Source organism: Rutilus rutilus, assembly GCF_951802725.1.
Source record: "Rutilus rutilus genome assembly, chromosome: 6".
Lineage (NCBI taxonomy): Eukaryota > Metazoa > Chordata > Actinopteri > Cypriniformes > Leuciscidae > Rutilus > Rutilus rutilus.
The window spans coordinates 1,958,954-1,983,648 of NC_140214.1; the positions used below are offsets into that span (position 1 = coordinate 1,958,954).

Sequence of the window (24,695 nt, forward strand, 5' to 3'; positions counted from 1 at the left end):
CAAACTAATACATTTTATTTTTCAGGATTCTTTGATGAGTAGAAAGTTCAAAAGAACAGCATTTATGTGAAATAGAATCTTTGGCAACATTATAAATGTATTTTTTATCAATTTAATACGTTCTTGTTGAATAAAAGTTTTAATATTTTTTTCTTACTGACCTCAAACTTTTGAACGGTAGTGAATAATGTTACAAAATCTTTTGATCACCAGGAAATAAGTTACATTTTACAATACATTCACATAGAAAACTGTTCTTTTGAAATCGCAATAATATTTCACGATATTATAAATGCAACCTTTATATATTTATTAATTTAGGAACAAATACTCGCTTCCAGAAGCGCAGCGCGTGGCCTTTGAACCCATTGTTGTGCGCCGGGTGACGTCAGCGTCGTGTGAGCGAGAGAGAGAGACGGTTGAGAGAGAGAGAGAAAGAGACGGTTGAGAGCGAGAGAGAGAGAGACGGCTGAGAGAGAGAGGGAGAGAGAGAGAGAGAGAGAGACGGTTGAGAGAGAGAGAGAGCGAGCGTGGCGTGCGTCTGCACACAGACAGACAAAGACGGTGAACCGGAGGAACGGGAGAACGCGCTCTATTCCCCTCTCGCGTTGAAAACGGCCAGAAAACAATGAGCAGAGCGGCGTCGAGGCGGGACGCGTGATTTTACCGCGCGCTGGAGTTTGATTTCTTTTATTGATGCTTTTAAAACGGACTTTTTCTCCAACCGCCCCCCAACAATTAGCAGCTCCGCTAGCGGTTAGCATCATCATCACCCTCATCCTCCAGAAAACACGAGATAAGAGCGGCGAGCGGCGCGGGAGGACTTAAGGTGAGGCTTTCTCACGGCATTTACCGTGACTTTCTCTTCCACCGGTTTCCGTAACGCCCGGTTTGATTGTCCGCGTGGCGCGCGCGCCTGAGATCCACAAACAAAGGCGACAATGTGACTGATCATCTCCGGCTAGCGGCTCGGCTAACAACAACAACAACACTTCGCTTTCAACGTTCATATCTCTCGTTAAAAAAATATAACTCGCTATTAAACCGATTTAGTGTCGTGGTCACGTGCTTTGACTATATGTAACAACGGCCGCTTGTCAAGAAATATAACCGTTAGTAAGTGAGTCGCGCGCGCGGAGCTAAAGCTCACAATAAAGACAAAAGAGACGCGAATTGGGAAACAACACGCGCACGAGCTTTAGCGGTTTATGCCACTTCTAATGGTTTAAATGTGTTATTTCTTCTAGTTTTGCTTGGGTGTCTGATGCACACGCGGGATAACTATGCCCAGTCCCTTGTTTCATCCCGATATCATGGATCACGAGATGGTTGTGAGCAGCACCGGGGCCCGGGAGAGCGAGCAGGAGTCCCGGGACGAGGAGCATCAGGAGGCGCTTCGCTTCGCCCTGGATCAGCTGTCACGCATGTCATTGGAGAAGGTGGACTGTCTGGACGGGACCGCCGTGGAGAACTGTAACGGAGGGGGTCCCGGGGGTTACGTGGACCTGCAGATGCTCGAGCACTCGAACGGCTCGCGGGAGTCTCCCGGTTCCTGCTCGCCCTCTCCGGAGTACGGGTACCACATGGCCAGCCCGCACTCCTCCTCCATCCTCGGGGAACAAAGCTCGGTGCTCCGCAAGAGAAGTGTCAACATGACCGAGTGTGTGCCCGTGCCCACGTCAGAGCATGTGGCGGAGATCGTCGGCAGACAAGGTACCTCCACTGCAACATTCACTCACATGTGACCATAAACAATAGGAAACCGTCCCATTGCTGTCTGAGATTGATCAGTGGCAGAACAAATACATGCAGTGCTTTCCCATTGTTCAAAGGCATTGCATTTCTTTATAGTCTCTTGTTACACAAGTACTTATTAAAATAACAGTTTAAATGCAAATAACTACTTGCAATGCTTTCCTTTTGTTTAAATGCGTTGCAAGTAATAATTTGCATGTTAATATTATTATTTGTGGATGTTCCAAGAGATTATAAACTCTCTCTCTCTTTCTATATATATATAGATATAGATATATAGATATAGATAGATAGATTAATAACATACACCATTATTAAAATGTTTTGCATGCAAACAACTATTTTCAACGCATTTGAACAAAAGGAAAGCATTGCAAGTTGTTATTTGCATTTTAACTAGATTATTTGTTTGTTCCAAGAGATGATAAACAAGAAATGCAATGCATTTGAATAATAAAAAAGCATGCAAGTAGATATTTGCATGCAAATTATAAATATTTTAATAAGATAATTTATATTCCGAGAGATTATAAACAACAAATGCAATGCATTTGAACAATAAAAACACAATCTTACACTAGTATCAGTCGTGTGTGAGATTGTTCACCGCGTAATTGCACTGAAAATGTGAATGTTTACCTTTTTCTTTGTTCCACCAGAGCATAACTAGCAAACGCACTGCATTCGAACAATAGGGACATCCTCACTTTAATAGTGTTATTGGTGCCTGAGATTGCATGCAAAAACCAAATTTGAATATTTACTAAGATTTAGTCTTCCTTTCTGTTCCTAGGCATCATAAACAATGCAGTTGCATCAGAACAATAGTTAAGCGTTATAAGCAGCCAGCGAGCGGCCAGTTGCACATGCTTTATGTTTCTGTTATTGTTTTTGCATGCATGCGTTAGTGTTTTCGTACTTTCTTTCGGTTTGGCCGATATTTGTTGTTTATAGACCTCGGTAGTGTGTCGATGGAGGCTCGGATGGATGTTCTGCTCTGTTGTTAGTGTTGGAGGAGGGGTTTGGAGAGGGAGGAGGGGGTCTGGACGTGTCTCGCGCTCGAAACCAGACAAAAGAGACTCGTATCGACCGATGCGGATTCACGGGCCTCACGCCCATCTCACTGTCTGCTGATTATTGATCTCTGATCGCGTTTAGCTGAGCGTTATCCGCTCTTCTGCATGCACTGGGGTCATGTGAGGATATGAGTTATGCAAGGGCCACACTAAAGGCGTGTTTCAGCGCGCGCGCGCCGTCTGATGCACGCGCCTGCTAAAATAATTAAAACGAGTCCATGCATTATGTGTTTGTGTGTAAAACAAGTGTGATTTATGCGCGAGCCGCGAGGTTTTGGCCCGGAGCGGCATTGTTCTCTTTGTTTGAACTGCCATGCGTTCGGGCTCGCGCTATGACGTCACCGAGCACGCGCGCCATTGGCTGAGCGAAAGAAGCCTCGCGGATTTAAAGGAACAGTGCGTCTCTGTTTGCTAACAATGGAAACACGTGATCGATAAAACTATAATATAGTGTTACTTTATTGACGATAATATTTTCTTCATTCTTGTATAGCACAGTGTAATGCAACACGAGTTGCCCAAAGTGCTTCACGATAAAGAACAACAACCAATGCATAGAGATAAAAAAATACATAGAACCACATAGAGACTCGGATAAATAAACTGGAGCTGTTATATTAAAGTATTATGTACATTTTGCCTTTTGTTAGTTCATTTGACAAATTCATTAAAAAAATGAACGAGCTCATTAGAAAACTGCATAATTTGTACACATCATCTTCATATCTTTTTTATAGCAGAACATTACTGAACAACAACAACATGTGACCTGGTTATGCAATTTGATTTATGGTAGTCAATGAGGTGTCACTGTAATTGGCTTTAATTTTCAATAATATACTGGAATTATTTCAAATGTGTTGTATAAATATTATTATTAAATAAAAAAAAAAAAAATAAAAAAAAATCTAAAATGTTAATTTAATTATTGTTAATTAATTTAAATCATGTCATCTTCATGATTCCTTTAAAAACTGTAGCATTCGACTACAAATTAATAATATAAATAATGTTATATAATAAGTTAAGTTTAATTTTAAATGGTTTACTTACGGATATTTATTTGGGCATTATTTAATTGATTATACACTTGATCGAAAAAGTGTCACTATTATTGATGTTGAATATAACAATTCCAGTATATTATTAATGATTAAAATATATACATTTATATGTCATAATTCCCTTTTGCTTTAATTTTTAAACCTTATGTTCTTGTGAGATTATTTAAATAAAAATGAACATACCATGTTGTCTCAATTATTTTAAATACTTTTATTAGTGAGTACATTAATACAAACTGAATATTCTTCATCATTTTATTATAAATAGTTTTGAATTAAAGCATGCTGCTGCTGAAACAATTTAATGTCAACTGCATTTGTATTAAATTGAGTTAAAATACGCTTTGATAAATTTAAGCATGGATTTTTATTCTTATCTTTACATGTGTACATACTAGACTTTCATGGAACATTATCTCATGAATATCTGTTGTCAAATTCTTACATTTAATCAGTAAATTCAATTAGAATAATAAGACACAATAGGGCTGTTACTAATCAAATGAAATCAGTATCAATAAAATTAATCTTTGCAGTGCCGAGGAAACAGAAGCGGCGTTTAGATGCATTTAAACTGCTGTTACAAATGAATAAATAATGTTTTGATGTTTTAAACATAAAATGTTGAATATTTGAAATTATTTTAAAAATGAAAACATACTTTAAATGGGAAATTAATACCGCCAGTAGGTGGCAGTGAGTCACTTTTAATGAGTGAGTCATTGAGATTTAACCGATTCATTTAAACGGAACGAAGCATTTGACTCTTAATAAGTGAGTCATAGAATCATTCATTCAACCGATTCGTTCATTCATTCAGTAACGAAACGCCACCGTGTGTTGCTCAGAAACGCGAAACGGTCCTTCGTCTGTCTGGAACTATTTTTGTTGGTGAAATAGAGCAAAAACTTGTTTGGCAATATTGTGTCTAAAATATAAGTCAGTTAATATTAACTTCTTGTTTATTGAACTGTTGTATAAAATCAAAATCACATTTGTGATCATGCTGATATTTGGAGAAAAAACGGCACTATTCGTGTGATATTAACTATATCAAGTGATATAAATATAAGACACAGAGAGGTATTTTTTTTTGCCCCTTATCTTGAATATTGAGGGCATTAAATGCATTTTAATAGACTAAATCACACAGTGAAAGCATGCGCTCTAAATGCACAAGCGCACTAGTTGTACTTGATCATGTCAGATTGCACAACGTTAAAACGGTTCGTACAAGGGGCTTAAAGTGCTTGAATTTGACTTTTGGAAATTTAAGTCCTGGAAAACCCCTGAAAACAGCCATATTTATTAAAAGGTACTTTAAAAGTGCTTGAATTTATTGAAAGAAATGAGTGATTAATTAGTGAAATTAATTTTATTGATAAAAAAAATGTTCACGCAAAATGAACGCTGCAGCCCGTCTGATATAGATATAGAAGTGTTTCGCATGGCTATGAGTGTGATATTGCTCATAAATATCCAGGTATATGATACATCTTTCATTCTTCAGCTCAATCATGTGTTCATGAGAAAAAAAAATCAGTTTGAATAAGAAAGCGTTATCTTTGTCATAGTATCCTTTCAATAGTTAAAGTTACTACAGTCATTGCATGTGCTACACTTTATTTGTACCATTTTGTTTCATTAGTTTTTATTTATTTATCCATTTACCTTTTTCAGAATTTGAAGATAAAGATATTATTTAACAAGTGAGATCTCTAATTGTAGTCCTTCAAAACCAAAAAAGTAGTGCTTAAAGTCCTGGAATTTTATTTGACAGTATCTGTTCGAACCAGTGGTGTAGTCTACGTGATACGCAGGTATACGCCGTATACCCACTAGAAAAGGCCAAGGATTTGCGTATACCCACTTAAAAAAAGCGTGAGGATACGTATCAACTTCGTTTTGTGTCAGAACTTTCACACTTTCATTCATAAATTCACCCCGTCAGTGTTTGCGAAGCCACGGATCGAATCGCGGAATCCAGTCACAAATGGAACTTGATATATAAAGCAGACCGTCACGGAATTAGGCTATTTTTGAATGAATAAATCAAAAGTAGCTGCTGTACAATGAATCAAATCTCGATATGGACTAGTGTCTATGAATATTAAAGCTAAAAGAGACTGCAATTGTTCTACGCGTCTCTGGGAATGAGCGCTCAGTGTAGGCTATGCTCCACTAACCTACACACACACACACACACACACAGAAGCACGCGTGACTCACGCTCGTGGTGTTTTCAGCGTTTCACTGTATTGAGACATGATGTAAGCTACACATGTGCACTTTTATCGCAGAGCTGCTATGAGAGTCACTTGATGAGAATTTCACCATTTCATTTGATAAAACTATCGTCATTCATTCGTTTCATATACACACAGAAACTGTTATGTCTTTACGACAACCTGTCAAAATAAAAGTTCTGTATAACTTCAAGAAATTATAACAGAAATATATTACTATTGCACAGAGTATACTTCAGGCATAATAATAATAATAATGATAATAATAATAATAATAGTTTATTAAAACACACAGAAACTCAAATGTCTACAACCCACCAAAATAAAAGTTCGGTCTAACTCAAATTAATTAGAAAGGAATTGCACAGTAAAATGTATTTTAAAATAAAAATTTTTTCAAAAACACCATTTCTAAAAGTAAATTTGTATTTGTGCCTATAATGGTTTTTTTTTTTAAATTGTTGATAATTGTCAACTGATAAAACCTGTGCTTCAGGGACCATATTCATATAACAAATAAATAAGTTGATAACACTTAGTATTTCATAATGCTCTCAATTACATGTCGATGCATACCGTATGCATTAGTGAGTGTGGTGGTGCTTATGGGGTGACGCCCTGGGCTGGGTGAGTATGCGGCGGCGGGGGGGAGCTGGGGGTGTTATATAGAGTATACTCACTACAAAAAACTAGACTACACCACTGGTTCGAACCCTGTTAAAACAGCGATCGCGATATCGTCGATGATATGCATCACACACCCCTAGTGCGAGCCCTGCTTCTAGTTCAGCAATGTAATGTTTTTCTCTCGTTGTTTCTGCAGGCTGCAAGATCAAAGCTTTGCGTGCAAAAACAAACACCTACATCAAAACCCCCGTGAGAGGAGAAGAGCCCGTGTTCATCGTGACGGGTCGCCGCGAAGACGTGGAGATGGCGAAGCGTGAGATCATCTCAGCAGCCGAGCACTTCTCCATGATACGAGCCTCGCGCTGCAAAGCGGGCGCTAGCGGACCCGGCACTAGCGGCTCCCTTCCCGGCCCGCCAAACCTCCCGGGACAGACCACCATCCAGGTGCGCGTTCCCTACAGAGTCGTGGGTCTAGTAGTGGGACCCAAAGGAGCCACGATCAAACGCATCCAGCAGCAAACGCACACCTACATCGTGACGCCGAGCCGAGAGAAAGACCCCGTGTTCGAGGTCACCGGGATGCCGGAGAACGTCGACCGCGCGCGGGAGGAGATCGAAACGCACATCACGCTACGCACCGGCGCATTCGTCGACCTCCAGGGCGATAACGACTTCCACAGCAATGGGACGGATGTGAGTTTAGAAGGGCTCGGGGCACTCGGGTTTAGCGGCGCGCTTTGGTCGCGCGCCACTCATTCGGCGCCGCCGCCTCCGCCATCGCAGCTTCACCAATCCACACGCAAAATGTCATTATCAAACGCCGCGGAGTCGTTCTCGGTGACGCGCCGCGCGGCAGACGCCGGAAGCCCAACAAGCCCCTTTAGCACGAGCAGCGCCGGCGGGAGCTTCTCATTCGCCGGCGGCGACTCAACTCCGAATTTGCCGGCGACTACCGAAGATTTGGGTTTTGAATTCGGCGCCGCTAACATCTGGGCTCCGTTCGTGAATGGCGCGAAACAACAGCAGCCGGTTCGGCGCAACAGCAGCGGTCTTAGCAACGGCGCCGTAACCCCGCGGCTATCGCCCGACCCGGATCACCCGCTAGCTCGCCGCGCTCAAAGCGACCCGCTTAGCGCCCTCTCCTGGTTGCAGACGAGCGGCGGCGGTGGCGGCGGCGGGTCGTTCTCAGGCGGTAGCAGCAGCAGTAGCGGCGGAAGCACCACCGGTTACTCCTCCTGCTCGGGGTCTTCGCTCCTGGGTGGCTCGCCAACTGACTCTGAAGGTGGCGGAAGTGGCGTTGGCGTCGCCTCTACTATGTTGGGTCGTCTGAAAGCGGGCGCCCTGGCAGGAATGGTGCCGCGAGACTGTTACGTGTGTTGCGAGAGCGAAGTGACGGCTGCGCTAGTCCCGTGCGGACACAACCTCTTCTGCATGGATTGCGCCGGGCAAATCTGCCAGTCGCAAGAGCCCGAGTGTCCCGTGTGTCACATTCCTGCCTCGCAGTGCATCCGGATCTTCTCCTAAACTATTAAAGACTGAGTAATTATTAGATATGACACTATTCTGATTTATTGACAACAGTAATAACAATGATGATGATGATGATGAAACGAAAATGACTATTACCCACTCAAGTACTTGCGTAATCCTAGCCGTTCATGTTCATATGGGTTTTTTCCATTCATGCTTCTTGACTTTTTCTACTCGCAGGTATTTTACGCTGCACTTTTTGTCTGATGCGTTTGTTTTTAGAGGGTTGCCGCCGCTGTGGTCGTTTTTTAAATTATTTTCTAAAGATCTTGTTGTTTTCCGCATTCTGTTTTTAAATGCAGTCGACGACGACGGCGGCGTGAGACGCAAAACTTGCGTTCATTTAGACCAAAACACCAGAGATATTAATGCTTAATATTTATACGTATCTGACGTACTAGTTGATGTTGAATCTGATAGAATAGTACATGTTATAAATATCATAACCGTGCATTTTTTTGCCACACTACCTTAAAAACATTCACGCTCCTTGATGTTTTGGGACGAACGTCGCGTTGCGTTACGTTACGTTAGTTCATTCCAACAATCTACACTCCTGAAACAGGGTCGCTGGCATTCACAGTTAAACGTGGACGTGCGGAAACTTCACCTGTTGTGAACGGCGCCCTCTATCAAGAGGTTTTTGTAAGTTTACTCGAATGTTTCTTTGTTGTGAGTGTATGTGTGTGTGTGTGTGTGTGTGTGTGTGTGTGTGTGTATGTGAGAGCCATCGCTTTTTGTGCACTGCGACACATTGAAATGTTCTTTCGCTGGAGTTAAAAGTGTCTTCCGGCCCTCGTAAGAGGTTAAAGCGTTCCCGCACTTAGGTTCCCGCCGTTAAACGTGATGAACGGTTTTTTAACGTGAGTGACAAGCCATGAATTCACACTCTAAAGGGCTTCCGGTTACACACTACACTTCAGGTCATCCCGCGTACGCGAAACGCTAATAAACAGGATTTTTAGTCCCGACTGAGTCCGTGTGGCAGCTAAATCACGCAGGGCTTCCGTACACTTCAGTGAGGGACTTTTCCACATCTTATGAAAGAGGTTTTGTTGTTGGGTTTGCATGTTTTGTACAGGTTTCTTTCTCTAAAGATCACGCAACTCGTTTTTTTTTTTATTCCTCGTTTGACTCGCCGTTTCCTCCTTTCTTTGGCGTGTTGAAGTGATCGATAGTGCCAGAAAACGGTGCCTTGGTGGCGAAACTCGCCGCCGAGAAACGAAGATTGTGACGAACCTTCTCCGCTCTTCCAGATTTCGCGAATCGCTTCGGACTGAGAGTATTTGTATAGAGAGACGTGTCGTAAATCTGAGCCGTTTTTTTCCCCAGAATCTGATTTAGTGTAAAGGTACAAGACTAGTTTTTCCCACTCGTGTGTGTGTGTGTGTGTGTGTGTGTGTGTGTGTGTGTGTGTGTGAGTGACGTGTTTTGGCGATGAAGGTCAGTGAAGAATCACTCGTGGTTTTTGACCTGAAGTTGAATCGTTTCCCTTCGAACAGGGTTTAACTGAGGCGAATCTCAGGCAGTTTTGCATTGGAACGACGACAGACACTGTTTTTCCCATGAATAATTTTTTTTGCCCTGAACTTTCGCTCTCCTTTCCTTTTTTTTACGTTCTTCGCTTTAATCCTTTTTGTACGCAGAACCAAAAGTTATTTCAATAAGACTTTCAGGCCTAAATTGTAAATATCCTCAATACAATCATTGGGATTTGTTTTCAAAAAGTACAACTTAATGTAGTTTTTAAAACATGTATCATTATTTGTAAGTTAAACTCTGCATGTCTTGAAGCCATGAGGCATTAGCTAATAATTTTCTAAAAATGAAAAGACAAAAAAAAAAAAAAACTTTTTTACACATTTTATTTTTACAATTTATTTGCTTACCTTGACATAAATATCCCAGATTATAATGTGACCCTTTTATTACAGCAAATTTATCTTTATTTTCCATATTTCTGTTTTTCCTGTGTGCAACATATAGGCAATTTATAACAAAATGAGAAAAAATTATTGAAGAAATTTAAAATTGAAATATATTTTATTTGAAAGTTTATGGACCTTTTAACCGTGAGCTGGAACAATTGTATACACGTATAATTTGAGCTGACTTGACGGTTATAAGAAATGTATCAAGAGTTTTATTTTTTATGCTTCTTTAATAAAATCTTGTTTTTTTTGTTTTTGTTTTTGTACTGTAAAACAATAAACCTTTGTATCCGTGTCTTCCTTTCTGTGCGCAGTGATATTAAAGGTGTGTGTAACGTGTGGGATAATAGAACTATGTGAACGGAGTTTGTTTTGCCGCCTTTGATCAATGTTTCTGCTGTTAAAAGTTTTTTTTAGATGAATCAACATTTAAAAGTTTACTTTAAAGTAGATAGCAGTTAAGAATATTTTGTATTCCCAAAAATACTTTGTTAAAATGAAAAACTAGTCAAAATAATTTTCTGTGGTGATCAAGAAAATAAAATGTGAACGTTGTTGTTGTTAAAAAATAACAGTGAAGAATTTTGTGTTCCCAAAAATATTTAATTTTGATTCCTTTTCATTTGAACGTTAATTTACAAGTTAGTAAGTAACATTAACTCGTGATATGAACGTAACATGGCGTAACTCATAACATGTTCCTGTAAGAAAAATGTCCATATTTAATACTTTATCGACTAAAATAACCAGGTTCCGGCAGACGGCCGTACGCATCGATTACGCCACAAGAGAAACACTTGAACTTGACGCACAACGTGATGATGAATGCGGTTGCCCAGCGCTGTGTGTTTGAACCGCGAGAGGCGTCAAAGCTTGCGCTACTATGGAAGGCCAAAAGGGCCAAAACGTGTGAAACTGTTTGGCATGTGTTGGCCTTCCATACGCTACTCCTACATCATACGTCATACGACCCAAGAGAAACACTTGCGGATGACGATGTAAGTCGACCTGTGTGTGGCTGTCTGCCGGAAACTAGTTATTTTAGTCGATAAAGTTTTAAATGCGTATGATTTTCTTACACGTATGCATCGCTTCACTTCAGAAGGCCTTTATTAACCCCCAGAGATGCATGGAGCACTTTAATGGACTTCCAAAGACAAAAACCCATTCACTTCTATTATAAAGCTTGGAAGAGCCAGGCCTTTTTTAAATATAACTCTGGGGCCGGTTTCACAAAGCTATTTTAGACTGGTCTATAGTGTTAGACAAGTCTAAAATGTGCTCATAGACTAGTCTGACTGTTTCACTAAAATAAAGACTGACTTAATTTAAACCAAAAAAATTAGACACCTCTTACCCCCAGGCTAACTCAGGTCTAAGACTCTGTTACCTTGGCAACCAGCAGTAACAATCAGTTACATTACAAATACAAACAGCCAAAAGAAAAGGGAAAATGGCTCATAATTTAAACATTTCTTCTTGTTTCTACATTCTCCGCTAAATTTCCCAAGTAAAATGTCCTTGTAACTGTTACACTCCTCCAACAAACACATGTTTTCCGCTGGGGGTAAACTGCACTGAGCGGCTGAATGCGATTACTCGATCCGCCATGTTTTTTTTGTTTTGAAAAGTGTCTTATTTTACCCAGAATGCATTGCATTGTAGTCCTACTTAAAGGAGAACTCCGGTCAATTTTAACATTGAGCTCATTTTTTTGTACATTTGGAGTGCTGTCAATACAGAGAACAACGACAAAAATCGGTGTTGCCTACACCGTGTTATCCTCTTTTTAAAATTTGCACCCTGTTGACTTCAATGGGGCAAGTTTTAAATCTGCTTTTAGCCTCTTAACATCCTTGATGTGTCATTACAAGTGCACAGGTCATGTGAGTGATTCCTTCGGAGTGAACACGGGTGAATCTGACTGCAGTAGATGTGAAAGATATGAATAAAAATGATGTTTATTCAGCCAGCGCACATACCTGTATTTACTTCCTGTTTTCGGTCGAAGTCCACAGTAGTCGATTGTCGAGTTCACGCGCGTGATCATAGGTACTAAACCTATGCACGTGAGTTCTATGCACTCACATGACCTGTGCACTTGTAATGACACATCAAGGATGTTAAGAGGCTAAAAGCAGGTTTAAAACTTGCCCCATTGAAGTCAACAGGGTGCAAATTTTAAAACGAGGATAACACGGTGTAGGCAACACCGATTTTTGTCGTTGTTCTCTGTATTGACAGCACTCCAAATGTACAAAAAAATGAGCTCAATGTTAAAATTGACCGGAGTTCTCCTTTAAGATAGTCAGAGTCTTCAGTGCTTTGTGCAACGGTCTGATTTAGATGTCTATCTGAAGTCTGACTATCTACTATATCTAAGCCATAGTCAAAGTCTATCTGTGTGAAACCGGCCCCAGATTGTATTCGTCTGAGAGAAGAAAGTCATATACTCCTAGGATGGCTTTAGGGTGAGTAAATCATGGGCTAATTTTCATTTTTGGGTGAGCTATCCCTTTAAACAATTTTGTATGAAATATGTTTTTTCCAAAACACGTTGTACTATAAAACTCAGAGAAAATTAAAGCCATAAACCTAAACAAGTCGTGATCCAAATTTGAGCTTGATATCTAAAAAAATGAGCTTTCAGTGATACTGTGTTTGGCTGCAGTACCGAACACTTCCACTAGAGGAAAGTCCCATTCATTTCCAATGTGCTCTTTTTTTGACCGCGAACAACGTTTGACACTTTTTATCAGCACCATTTAACCTTTTAGAATCATGTCCTTGATTGTGTTTTTTCACACAGGAAGTGCCAAACTTGTTCAATTCTGATGAAGTAAATAATAAAAAGGTAATTTTTTTTTGTCAAAAATGACAAAATATTACAACATAACATTAGCTACATGTTAAACTACAATAACATTTTATAATCAAGTAAATTCTCAGTTTAAAAAAAAAAAATACAACTGTGCAAATAAGACAAATCAACTTCATGAGGAGAGAAGAACAAAAGCCCGTCGTTTTATTCTTAATTGCTTTGAAGAAATTATCTGAGAACGTAATGTTCTAAACATTCCAAATTATTATGACTGTCCCTGAGTGCAATTCTTGAAAAATTCTTAAGATTAATTCTAAGATTTTTCATTAATCTTTTCATGAATTAAATGAAACGAGTTCATGTGACACTGTTTCTTGCTGCTGTTTGAATGATTTTTTTTAAGCTTGTATTAATATAGGTTCATGTTTTATAAATATGCTATTGGTCACTCTTCATATTCATTCATTATTGTCATTTCAAGCAACTTGAAATGGCATGTGTATTAATTATGTTCAGAAATTAACAGCTGCCATGATTGTTAAATGGGTCATTCTTTTAATAATATTATAGCCTAACGTTATTTAAGATCTGGAGTTTATTACTAGATTGCTAATCATAAAGGATGACTTTTTTATTTTGGGATTAAATTAACAAATTAAGGTATTCTGATCAGATCGTAATCAATAATTACATCAAACAATTTTACATTTAAAAGTAAAAAAAAAAAAATTAATGAAAATTCTTCACACTAACATTAAACAATATATAACACCAATGTCAAAATGAACCACATAAAAAAAAAAAAAATTCTATTGAAATGAACGTTTTCAGTATGATGAGGAAAATCACCATACGATGACCTTTGACCTTGGAAGCATTTATCTCACAACTTTTTGTGTTTTTTAAGGTTTTACTTTTAATGTGGAAAACACTGACAAATAAAAAAGTAAAGGACAAGCGTTCTTTAATTTTACTACTTATTGCTAATTTTCTTTTTCCCCTTTTCACAAACGTTTTTTTATGTCCGAAACAAAGACTCAAACCTTTTCATATTAATGACCCAAACACAATTTTCCCATGTTGACTTGAACATTTTACACACATGTCTGTCCTTTAGTTTATTACAAAGTCACTTAATAAAGCTTGTTTCTCCATCGATGCAGGTTTTTAATAAGAAACACAGAGTCAGTTGATCATTATTGTTTTAATAGGAAGCAAATGCTGCAATAATCCACTATCATCCTCATTAAGAACAATCAAAATGGTTAAAAACTAAAATTAGAAACATCCCCGGTATAAAAACACCCACTCATGCCAAGAACATCAGAGACATTATTCACAAGCTCTTCTTTTGAAAAACGAACAGTGAAAGAGGAAAGTCAATCGGACCGGTCAGTTTGTGGCAGGTTAACATTGAGACACGTGCTGCCACCATTTACTGGGTTTCCCATCATGCACTTGGTTTTATTCACAGCGTCTGCGGGCATGCATGCATGCATATGAGTCTCTTCATGCCCGTTTGTGCTTCAGCGTGTGTGTGTGTGTGTGTGTGCGAGGCGTTTTAAATCACGTCTCTGCCATCTTTCTAACGTCAAGGCTCGTGTGAATCAACATTCAGTGGCTGCGCTGCGTTTGGTCTCACAGGAAATCAAGCATAGAGGGATTTTAAAGCTGGTTTGAAAAAGAAATCGTATTTTCCACAACACGCTAAAGTCAACGAAAAAATGGGGTTATTATCGTCAACTAATGCAATAAAACATTTTCGTTATTTGAAATTAAATTGAAATACAATAAAATATATGTAAAAAAAAAGGCCAACGTTTCTCATTTTCATTTTGAACTAAAATAATCAAAACTTAAACTTTATAGACATATTCAAGGAAAATAATAATAAAATTGTCAAAAACACTACTATATTACTAAAACTTTAACAAAAATGAAAATGAAAACTGAAAATACAAAAATAAAATCTAATTCAAAGTATTAACAAAAACTATGATAGTATATCAATTATAGTAAAATAAAGTGTTCAGATGTGCAACAAACTTACATTTTTAATTTTTTTATATGTATTATATATTTACAAACTTATGTTAGCTGCGATTAATCGACTTGGCGGCACTAATATATAGATTTATATGCGATTAATTGCGATTAATCAACTTAGCACTAATATAGATATATATGCGATTAATCACATATATTTGCGCTGTCAAGTCGATTATTCACGATTAATCGCATATATATTAATATTAGTGTCATCAAGTCGATTAATCCCATATATATATATATATATATATTACATTAGTGCTGTCAAGTCGATTAATCTAACAAAAGTCTGTGAATATATATGTACGTATGTGTATATATATACATATACACACATGCATATATAATATATTTACAAACTTGTTAGATGCGATTAATCGTCTTGACAGCACTAATAATATATACAAATTTTGTGCATCTATATATATATATATATATATATATATATACATACAAACACATATAAATAAATAAAAAATGTAGTGAACTGATTAATCATTCACAATAACCCCATGAGCTTGTATAAAGACAGTAGAAGTGAAGGATCACAGCCGACTGATTCGTCCTCTAACAGCGAGTATGTACAGCAAGTATTCAGTGCGGATACAAATACTCTGCAGTGTAAACGTGTTAAATCAGTTTAAATTAAACCGCCAACTAACTTTACAAACACACTTAATTGCACTGTGGTTTAGTCTAAAATAGCTGATCTGATTGGCTCAATCCGGCCACGTTTATCAGAGCAGTCCCGACGGATTCGCTCATTTAAAGGGACAGTTCACCTGAAGATCATCTCTTCCTCGTGTCCTTCCAAACATATCTGGGAAGAAAATAAACATCTGAGCTTCAGAAAGTCCGCAAACTCTGAGCTGCAGTGATGCGACGACTTTACTAATCAGCGATTGGCTCTTTTATTTAGAGGGCGGGGCTTATTCCGCCATATTGCGCATTGCACTTTCTCCCATTCATAGTAATACTTTGTGTATCTAAAGTCTTTGTTATGACTTATAATAGATTTATGAGAGGAAAAGAGTCAATTCTCTCCTAACTCACTTGCATTGGAACAACACACGGCAAAAAATGCTTTTCGTCTTGTTTCCAGTCCAAATATCTAAAAATTCTCAAATCAAGATGCATTTACTAAAGTTTTTTGTCTAAAGATATTATGTCTTGTTTTCTGGGGAAATAAATAAAAATTAAGTGAGTTTTTGCTTAAAACAAGCAAAATTATCAGCCAATGGCGTCAGAAAAATAATCTTAATTTTGCTTTTTTGAAGCAACAACTTAAAATTTTGATTTATTTCCCCAGAAAACAAGACATAATATCTTATGGCCTTTTACTACTTTAGATCTTGATTTGAGAATTTTTAGATATTTGGACTGGAAACAAGACAAAAACACTGAGTAAGAACAGCATGTTTTGCCGTGCATGAGTGTGAAGGATCATTTCTGGGTGAATTATTCCTTTAATGCATCCGTTCCTGTTTCAGTCCAGTGTATTGCTCTAGAATTATGCATTATTGAAGACGACTCACGAAAAAGCATTACAAATACGACACAGCCCAGACAAAAAAACATTTCTGATCTTGTAATACCGTCGGCCTGAATGTCAAAAGTGCGTTTCTGACGTCTCTCAGCAGCGTCGACCATTAAACCCAAGCGGACGACATTAAAGAGCGTTTGAGGACTTCACAACACTCATAAGACAAACGTCTGACTCCGTCATCTGAACGCCTGGACAAACATCAGTCCTGCGGTGGTTATTGAGTATTTCTGGACACAAACAAACAAAGAAACGAACGAAAGCCCCATAATGCACGGCGTCTGATCTGCAGTGGAGTCACAGTGTGTGTTAAGGCTCATCTTCATCATGCTGAAGACTCAGACGTGTGGAGAACACAATCCAAAGCGGGACTCGACATGCAGAAAGTGCAAAATATTCCCAACGAATCACGAAGTGCGTTTCCGTTCAGCGGTCTGTAAAACACAGAGGTCTGGAAGGGGTTTCTGGGTAACTCAAGGCCGCAATGCATTGTGGGTGTGTGCATGTGATCGGAACATCATCATGAGGAGTGTTACATCACCTCAATATCACATCATAGTTTTCTGCGCTCACGTCACGTCAGAATCAACACAACTTACAGTTTGATTAGTAAAAACCACTGAGTGTTAATCAGGATCATTGACGAGTTGATCTGGGTAATTAGATATTTTAGGGCTGCACAATTTTGGGGGGAAAATCGAATTGCAATTTTTCTGTTTTCTATAAAATTATAATTATTTATATATATATATATATATATATAAATTAAAGTATTATAAACATGAACAACATTTTCTGTGAAGCTGTTTTGAAATGATGTGCATTGTGCAATACGCTAAAAAAAATACATTTGACTATTATTTCTAAATAAAAATGTTAAATATAATACAAAATAAGGAAATATTACTATTGTAATATTTTACTGTAAAATAACAAATGTAGTATTCCAAAAATAATATAGTAATAATAATGATTTATTATTCATTTTAATAATAATTTAAATTATTAATATGGTCTTAATTTCTTTATTTTGAAATGTTAAAATGTTACCGTTAGAGTTTGACTTTTATTACCAAATAAAAATATTAAATATAATAAAAAATAAGAAATATTACTACTGTAATATTTCACTGTAAAATTACAAATTTAGTATTAAAAAGAAATATAAAAAAAAAATTATATATATATATATATATATCAATAAGTATATTTAAATATATATACCAATATTTTATTGACATAATTTCTTACATAATTTCTTCCTTTTCAAACGTTAAACCATCAAACTTTAATTTAGGGAACCCACAGGAGGCTCTAAAGCTCATCTTCTGTAACACCAGCAGGTTTATTTACAAGTTTGGGAAGATGTTTTGCACGTTGCGTTTTCAAAAGCACATTATGAGTGACTGGATTATGAGCTTGCGTGTAAATCAACACAGCGCCGTGCTTCACTCTGAAACACGCATCGCATATTGATAATCGCACTAACCATATCACAATTACAGTTTTAATTTGATTAATCGTGCAGCCCTAATATATATCAAGACAAATAAATTCAGACTGAAAACATGAATCTGGCACGTGAACATCTCTGGATATTCACACTCTCGTTTGACGTGAGCGCAGGTGGCGCTCTCTGATTGGCCAAGGGAATGTGTAAAGAACCAATCAGAGATGGCGTAACACATTAAACCATTGTGCTGAACATTAGGGCTGTCCGTGGAACTTAAATGCGGCCCTTCAAGTGCAAAACAAAGTGTGTAGAGTTAAATCTACAGTCTTCTCAGCGGAGGATGTTAGACGATGATCTGCTATGCAAGTAAACGAGGTCAATGTTCATATTCCAGGTTGACATCATTATTATCAGATTGCTTTCATCCGTGCAGATTCGCCTGTTTCTGTGTTATGATCAGGGTTTGAAATTAACTTTCACTCACCGGCCAATTTGGCTACTAAATGTTAACGTTATCGGCATTCAGAACATCTACTAGCCGAAAAAAAAGAAAGAAAGAAAGAAATACGTCACAGATCATATTTATACACAGTATAAAACTCGGATTTCATACATTAATTTCTTATTCAAACAAAATCCTGTCTTTAATCCTCATGCTTTTCACCAAAACTGTGTTTTAGGAGGACAGATCAAAGACCATCAGAAAATGCAGGATGTTGGAAAATAACAATGTATTTTCTGTTAACAAAATGCTTTTTAATCTCCGCTAATGCTTCAATGCTAATGAACAAGCGCGCCGTTATTAGTTGTGTAGTGACGTGTGTGTTCAAGTAAGCAGATATGAGCAGATTCTGCACAATACACTGTATTTAATATATCATGACGACTCACGGGTATTTGTGCTTAATCTGCGCAGATTTGTTTTACACGAACTTCCCCGGCAAAGCGAGTAAATATAATAAGTAACATGCCAAACTAACCCTTCGCTAAGCCCCGCCCTCCTTAGTTACTGTTGCTACGCCTGACAAGCTTTCGCGCCTGGCACGTCTATTACAGCATGCATGCAGCGGTGTCAGACATTCCCAAGGAGATAATTAGTCATTTTTGGCGAACAGGTGAAATATCTGAGAGAGCAAGACATAAGGGACTGCAGTATGCATTCGAGGGATATATCCACGACATAATATGCATAATTTAATCAAAATTGAAGCTATAAAGCCTATAGGTCCCAGCGCAAGCAGCAGCCGTCTCGTACGCTGACCATTCAAATGGGAAACACACACATTGAGGAACAGCTGTTCATGCACAGCAGGGTGAGTGAAATCTGAAAATATTCTAATAATTACAAATCAAACAGCTTATCCATAAATCTTGTGGAATAAACACAAGACATTAGCCTGCCCACTTTGCAATGATAACATTCTCCCGCTTATATTTTTAGCGCGGCGGGCTACTGCTCACACGTCGTGGAGCAAACGTAGGTGTTTTTGTTAATCCTGTCGACATTTAGTTGTGAATGGGGCGTCCCACACTGCTTGGTCCACGCCCGGCATTTCTCCCCTTGGGTTTTAGGTTTCGGGAAGGGAAAAAATTCCCCCCCGCCATCCAAACTTTTAGGATACCTGGTATCAGATTTGCACAATCCATACGTACAACGCTTCGGCATGTTTCCCTCGCTCGAAAGCTTGCCAGACCTCCCGCGCCTAGTTACGGTTGCTAAGCCACGATTGGCCTGTGGCGGTTTTCGGGCGTGGCTTAGCGAAGGGTCAGTTGGCTCTTGATTTAACAGCGTTTCCCGCCACTGTCGACGGGTTGGCGGGTCTTAATTTGAAACCCTGCATGCATTCATACGTAAATGTTATTTTAATTACTTGCATGTGTCCAGATGTTTTACTTTTGAGTTTCTAGCAAACATTTCTCAGGTTTTTTTTTTTTTTTTTGCATTGTGACATTATGTATTGCTAATTGTTAGTTATGACAGTTACATCAACTGTGTTTGCAAAATTAATTAATTATGAAACTAATTCAAACGCATCTCTCTACAGAAAACACCAGCGTAATTATTCAGTGCAATTCAAGTTTTGTTTTCATAGTGTCAATCTGATTAATCAGATTATGCACAATACGCCGTATTTAATATATCATGACGACTCACGAGTATTTGCGCTAAATCTGCGCAGAATTGACTTGCACGAACTTCCCCAGCAAAGTGAGTAAACATAATGAGTAACCCGCCAAATTGGCTCGTGATTTGACAGCGTTTACCACCAGAAATGTTAATTTCAAACCCTGGTTATGATCGTGTGTTTTGCAGGACAGTTTCTCGCTAGCTTTAGCTTTAGCTTTAGCTTCAGCTCCTGCCCTCCTCGGCCGAGCGCTGGTCCGACTTCAGCTTGACGAACTCTTTGGCGACCTCGTCGTTGTTCCTCTGCGAGAGGATCCTGAGCACGGTGAGGCCGGTCTCGTCCATGTGCACGCGCGTGCCGAGCGGGAGCCAGCAGGCGGCGCTGCTGCGCGACGCCAGATCCTTCAGGTGCAGCACACTCAGGCCCACCGTACGGTCCTCGCGCGCGAAGCAGTAATCCTTCACACACACCTGCAGCTCGTAGCCCTCGGGGCCCAGCTCGCTGCCCAGAACACTGCACACACACATTTATACATCAGTACAAAAAAAAATTCATATTTTTAATAACCATTAACTTTTTTTTAGTTTTCATGTTAATTGTAGTCATTTTGAAAAAAAAAATCTGTATTATTTTAATTTATTTTAATTTTATTGCATTTCACTAATTTTTATACTTAAAAATATTATTTTTATTTTTGTAGTGTAAAACAACTGAAGTGATCAGTATTATTTTTATTATTATTTATATTAATGAAAATGATTTTTAATAGTATTAGTTTTACACATTTTTATACTTAAAAATATATATTTTTAATTGTTGTAGTTTAAAACAATTAAAGTAATCAGTCTTATTTTTATCATATACTTATTATTAAACGGGTTCTAGCATGTTTAGGTGTTTTATGAATGTGTTTTGGTTTTTTGTGCGTTCTTGATTATTTTAAATGCTAATTAGATTTTAGAGTTAGCAGCCAAAATCAATGGCTTCTCAAATCCATGAAAATCAATTAGTAGCAGCTATAATTATTCAGATTAATACATTTCTGAGATGAAAGTATTTGACATAAAATGTAAATAAATAAGTAAATTCTTATATGATTAGGAAGAATATGTCCTCATAAATCAAAGGCATCCAAAATTATTCAGATTAATTAATTTCTAATAAATTGAAGTATTTGATATCAAATGTAAATAAATAAAAATTGCGAAAAAATATAAATGCATAGAAATATAAATAATAATACATAAATATATTTATAAACTTTAAAAAGTAAAATATGCCTTCATTAATCAATAGCTATATTTCCATCCACATTTTTATGCTCGTTTTGGGATATTGCATAAAATGCTGAATGAAAACGGCAAGATGCACAAAAAAAATTTGAGGTGGATAAACTTTTTTTTGCAGCAACTTACATTTTTATTACTGATATTTTTCTCCAATTTCACATTGCAATATTTGCAAATGTTTAATGCAACATTATTCAGATTCTTAACTCCGGATGGAAACACAGGTACTGTCGTGAAAGTCAGCGTATAACAGTGAGAAACCTACAACTGGAAGGACTCGGCGAACTTCGGGGACCAGCTGTTGTTCTTGGATTTGGTGGCGAACTTCCTCTTCTTGTCACTGAGATACGGGCCGACGATGTAGACCTCCACGAAGGGCCGGAAGATCCCCTGCGTCTGCCAGCGAAGGTCATTGGCTGAGACAACTGTCAATCACACACAAACACAGTCAAACTCCTCCTTCCCTCGGGGCATTTTGACCCGAAACACTTTTATTTTTTTCATCAGGACTTTTGTCGAACTTGAACCACGAATACACACACACACACAAAAAATTTAATGGATTTGAGGAGTTTTGTGGTTGAAATTTAAAAAAAAGTAACAAATCCTCTTGTGTCACTTTGACTCCCTTAGGAATGAATGGAATGCGAGGAATGTTTCAGTGCACATAGAAAAACCTAAAAATGCTCATAATTCAAGTTGAAAATGCTAAAACTTTACCAGAAAAAAATGATTTTATAATGTCTACATGTGTATCTGAATGCACACTGAACTGAACTGACTTTAGGACCCAGAGGAACAGCTGGTTTACTCCATATAGAGATATGAGGACATCTAGAGTCATTAAATATCATGATATATTATTATATTTCCACAAGAGGTCGGCAAATACACACAATGTAAGATATTTAGAGCTGAATTAAAATGGTTATGCATGAAATTGTGAGTTATTTTGAATTTAAGATGAAAGAATGTGAGGAATATGTGCTTAGATTACTATTTATTTAATGATCAAATCTAGTAATTTGAAGGTAAATAAAAAAGAACAAAAAAATCTCCCCAAAAGATTGCTTTAAAAAACAGGAAATATATGATCAAGATGACATAAAATAAGCTTTCTGGACAGGAAAAAAAAAAAAGGCTTCAGATCATTTTGACCCGTGAGGGAACAATGTGTTACAAAGTGCGAGAGAAGGATGAGGGATAAACTGATATAAAAGCAGATGTAAAGGGGTGTAAAGCACCTTTGACTGTGATTTTGTGTCCTCCTGTGTTCGGGTCACTGAAGATCTCCACCGTCATGGACACCTCACCCACTGCATCATCCACTCCAGAGGCTGAGGGTCAGAGGTCAAAGGTCAGAGCGTGGACCAAATGGAAGGTTTCTGACGATGCTGTTTTAATAGCCTACAGGTTTATCCTGCATTCGGGAACTTGCATTTAATTTAGACACTTGCATCATTTTAAACCTTTTTGTGGACAGACGTTTACAGCAGTTTCCCGCCAAAATAAAAGCTTGAGGGATTTAAAAATAAAAGCTTGAGGGATTTAAAAATAAAAGCTCGAGGGATTGATTGTTTGGAAGTATGGAAGCTTGTTTCCATCAAATAAAAAGATTAAACAAAAGGTATAAATAAAATAAAACATATAACATTAAATCACTGTGTTTTACGGACTCAGGCTGCGTAGATCCCTGAATATTGCAGAAAAACAGAAAGATTCGCACTCATTTATCTTATTCAATAATTGTTTTGCATTATGCAACACAGCTTGAAAATAAATAAACTTTCTGACTTTCCCTCCATCACAATTCTCAGAAAAAAGTTTTTAAAAAATTGATTAATTGATATAAAATGGAATGAAAAACAAATAATCTAGTTAACTTTTATATGGTCAAAATATGCCCTCATAAATAAATGGCATCATAAAACCCTGAAAATCAATTAGCAGCAGCCAAAATAAATGTAAATAAAATCTGAAATAAATTTAAAGACAAAATAAAAAAGTAGGAAAAAAATATATAGAGAGAGAGAGGGGAAAATATGCCCTCATAAATCAATAGCATAGATCCTTGAATATCGCAGAAAAACATAATTATTCAGCATGCAAAACAGCTTAAAAAATATATATAAAATAAATAAATTGCGATTTTTCTCTCTCTCACAATTCTCAGGAAAAAAGTCCAAAATGTATTTAATTTATTTCTGTTAAGTCACAGTATTTGATATAAAATTTTAATAAATAAATAAATAAATAAAATAAATATTTAAACAATTTAGTTCATTTTTATATGGTAAAAATATGTCCTTATAAATCAATGGCACCATAAACCCCCAGGAATATCCATTATTAAAAGCCAAAATTAAATAAAAATGTAAAACAATTAATGAAAAATAAAAACAAATAGTGATGTATATAACTATATCGCCGGCCCGCTCCCGAGATCCAACTACGAGCTTTTTAACTGCAACAACTTTAGTATACGCTATTGGAGCTGGAATTACCGCGGCTGCTGGCACCAGACTTGCCCTCCAATGGGTCCTCGCCCATGGGTTTAGGATACGCTCATTCTAATTACAGGGATATAAAATGCCCTCATGAATAAATAGCAAAGGGGTCAAATATTGTCTCTCAATTAAAAGTTGATAAACATCTTAATTATTATTTTACAATATCTTAAATGTGATCGGGGACTGTGAGATTTAAACTCACAATTCTGGGGGAAAAAAGTTGCAGTCACCTTCTTTATTTTTTTTTATATTTTTTTTACAATCATTCATATGAAACTGAAGAGTGGTAAGTTATTAACATTTTATTACATTATTTTTAATTTTCTAGTACAACTCTTAATTATAAAAAAAAAAAATGAATGATTGAAATATATTAAATGATTGAAATAGATTACTGTTGTAATATTATTGTTCTATTATAAGGGCAAAATATATATTGCCCTTATAATAATAAGGACAATAAATTTTTTCCCAGCCCTATATACAAAATATTTTTTAAATAAAAACAATCAAAATAAAACAATTCTTATTACAGGATTAAATATTTTATCAGTTTACTTAAATTTTTAAATATTATTTTACTGGACTGCAAGTAAATAGCGATCCAGCAGAGGGCAGCAGTGTGTGCAGAACACTTACATAAAAGACATATAAATATCAGTATCTGCAATAATG

The 24,695-nt window shown here is 37.3% G+C and overlaps 2 protein-coding genes across 3 annotated transcripts in view; one reads left to right on the plus strand and one right to left on the minus strand.

Moving 5' to 3' along the window:
* Window positions 1–414: 414 nt before the first annotated feature.
* On the plus strand, window positions 415–10,524 carry LOC311291762 (RNA-binding protein MEX3B). Its single transcript, XM_084410996.1, has 3 exons — window positions 415–829; window positions 1,248–1,713; window positions 6,965–10,524. Exons 2-3 carry the CDS (start codon window positions 1,284–1,286, stop codon window positions 8,290–8,292), a joined length of 1,758 nt encoding a protein of 585 aa, XP_084267122.1. The 5' UTR covers window positions 415–829; window positions 1,248–1,283; the 3' UTR covers window positions 8,293–10,524.
* Window positions 10,525–20,035: 9,511 nt separating this feature from the next.
* Window positions 20,036–24,695, minus strand: part of LOC311292254 (protein unc-13 homolog A) — a 75,230-nt gene continuing 70,570 nt past the window's right edge. For both annotated transcript variants that reach the window (XR_014627699.1, XM_084411869.1), the window contains exons 39-41: window positions 22,755–22,847; window positions 21,776–21,935; window positions 20,036–20,734 (exon numbers count right to left, since the gene is read on the minus strand). Coding sequence is in view for 1 of the 2 variants with exons in the window: in XM_084411869.1 (XP_084267995.1) it covers window positions 20,446–20,734; window positions 21,776–21,935; window positions 22,755–22,847 (542 nt within the window). In the remaining variant the exon portion in view is untranslated. The remainder of the gene's footprint in view (window positions 20,735–21,775; window positions 21,936–22,754; window positions 22,848–24,695) is intronic.

Excerpts from the sequence above, each read along its gene's own strand:
- LOC311291762 (XM_084410996.1), top strand. The coding sequence starts at position 1,284 with ATGCCCAGTCCCTTGTTTCATCCCGATATCATGGATCACGAGATGGTT. Across the intron at positions 1,714-6,964 it reads GGAGATCGTCGGCAGACAAG|GCTGCAAGATCAAAGCTTTG; the intron begins GTACCTCCACTG and ends TTGTTTCTGCAG.